Source organism: Apium graveolens, chromosome 2 (assembly GCF_009905375.1).
Source record: "Apium graveolens cultivar Ventura chromosome 2, ASM990537v1, whole genome shotgun sequence".
Taxonomy (NCBI): domain Eukaryota; kingdom Viridiplantae; phylum Streptophyta; class Magnoliopsida; order Apiales; family Apiaceae; genus Apium; species Apium graveolens.
The window spans coordinates 33,317,552-33,320,074 of record NC_133648.1 but is presented as its reverse complement, the minus strand read 5'-3'; the positions used below and the strand labels follow the sequence as shown (position 1 = coordinate 33,320,074).

The 2,523-nt window shown below is 38.0% G+C and overlaps 1 protein-coding gene across 1 annotated transcript; it reads right to left on the bottom strand.

Annotated features, from left to right (window-relative positions):
* Positions 1–298: 298 nt before the first annotated feature.
* On the bottom strand, positions 299–1,072 carry LOC141687648 (uncharacterized). Its single transcript, XM_074492854.1, has 2 exons — positions 808–1,072; positions 299–702 (listed from the first exon to the last, which is right to left on the bottom strand). Exons 1-2 carry the CDS (start codon positions 1,070–1,072, stop codon positions 299–301), a joined length of 669 nt encoding a protein of 222 aa, XP_074348955.1.
* Positions 1,073–2,523: the final 1,451 nt, after the last annotated feature.

Here is a 2,523-nt window from a genome sequence, read left to right as displayed (position 1 = left end):
TCACCACTAAACTGTCTGATTCTAGAGCCACCTGCGTCCATCTCTGGCACTTTACCCAACTCAAGGCTTCATTGATTGTTATAGCTTCAATAATTTCGGTTGTTTGGATGCAATTCATACAGATTATACGAGCTTGGACTAGCTATCCTGTATGGTTCCTGGCTATCATTCCAACATATGCTGCATGATGTTCTTCAAACGTAACTCCATCGACATTTATCTTGATTATTTCCAACCGCGGTTTGGCCTAAACAACCCTTCATCTCCCTCCCAATAGTTAAGATTTGGAGCGTTAAATTTACCTTTTTGGGCTACTCTCCATTGTACAAGATATTATTTTTGCCAATGTATTTATTATATTTACACGAGTATACTTGTTGTTCAATACTAAAGTGTTCCTTACTTTGTAAAGACCCCAACAAACTACTACAACCGCACGCCTATCACTGATGCACACACTAAGAAATTCCTTCCACCACTGTGAGAAATCTTCAAAAATTGCACAGTCCACCCCCGAAAGAACAATTTGCCAGCATTGAGCTGCTACTGGGAAAAGCACCAACGCATGAATAATTGTTTCATCATTATTTTTACAAATGGGACATACATTATCAACTGGAACCCTTTTCCGAGCCAATATAACTTTCGTAGGGAGACAGTTCGACAGTGCTCTCCATATTAGATTAAGGACTTTAGAGGGATCTTTGATACGCCAAGTTTTATGCTAGAAACCAGAGTTATCATGCTGCCTTCATAGATTTTTCAGAGCTTGAAGTAACCTATAGGCACTTCTCACCGAATAATTACCTGAAGCTTCTTTGCACCAGTATGGCTGATCTGGTTCCGTAATTTCACAGACTTGAATATTAAGAATGCATCTTTTGTCACGCTCATTAAAACAATCATTCAACATCTTTACATTCCATGACCTGTGATCGCTAGACATGAGAGTCGAAATCTTCATATTAGCTATCCTCACGGGATCCGAAGTAATAAAAGGGTTGTGATCATCCATCAACCAAGATTGTCCAATAATGTCAATAGTCTGCCCTGGATCTGTCTTCCATCTCATCCGTACTTTAATCAAATCCTTTGCTTCTAAAATGATACACCAAATGAAGCTGGGATTATTTCCATTTCAGCATCAAAGAACGAAACCTTCGGGAAATATCTTGCTTTGAACAATCTGGAGACCAAACTACTAGCACTAGTTATGAAACGCTAGGCTTGTTTACCCAACATCGCCACATTGAAATCTTTAAAATCACGAAATCCAATTCCTTCAGTTATTTTGTGACGACTTAACCGTTCACAGTTCATCCAAGTAATTCTTTTTTCTCCTTAGAATGAGAGTGCCACCGGTAATTCGTTACCATTCTTTCCCGGTCCTTCGTAAGATCACTTGGGAGCATGAAAATGCTCATGGCATAAGTCGGTAGTGCATGAGCCACTCCCTTCACTAGAATCTCTCTACCATCCTAATTATCCATTCATTTTTTAACTCTCCCCTTCAAAATACCCAAAGTTGCAGATTTGCTTCTACGCATTATATTAGGCAAACCTAAGTAAGTTTTATCTTCTCCTGCTTCTGTCATTTGAAGAACTTGGCATAGATAATGTCTATTTTCCTCTCCAATATTTGAGCTAAAGAATACAGAAGATTTTGATTTATTTACTTGTTGTCCCGACGCTATTTCATAGTTTTCCAGTATTGTAATGAAACTCCTTGCCTCGTCTTCATTAGCTCTACAATATAAATAAGAATCGTCCGCGAAGAACATGCGAGTTATGCTTGAAGCTTGTCGACACACCTTAACCCCCTTTACTTTCTTTAAGTTCTCATTTTTCCTGATCAACGCTGAAAGGCCCTCAGCGCAAAGAATAAACAAGTAAAAACTCCATGGGTCTCCTTGGCGAAGACTGTTGTGCAAGACATACCTGTACTATAACAAGACTAAGTCATATTGGCAGCGCTAAATAAGTTGTATTGTAATCTAAGTTTGTATTTTGTGTTGTAACATTTATTAAAAATGTAAATAGACTAGACTGGAGTATTTTTCTGTAAACAGTCTCAAACCTAAGAATAAGCCCTGGAAGAAGATCATGAAGATCATGCCTCAGAGAAAGTGTGAAGAAGTTTGGAGTTGAATAAATCTATTTTGTGAAAAATATTCTAAGTTAAGAAGTTTACAAGTCACATATTAAGTGTTATAGAGAAGTCATTCGAGAACTTCAGAATGACTTATCGAGAAGTCAAGGAATTCTTATAGAGAAGTCTCAGAGATATCGACAAGCCAAATTGAAAACATGAAGAAATGGAGATCTCGATAAATCAAGATTACACTCGAGAACTAAGAGACCTCGAATAGTCAAATAGCATTCGAGAACTCAGAGACCTCGAATAAGTCAAAGTTACTCAAGAACTCGAAGATCTCGATAAGTCAAGATGACACTCGAGAACTAAGAGACCTCGAACAGTCAAATAGCATTCGAGAACTTAGAGACCTCGAATAAGTCAAAGCT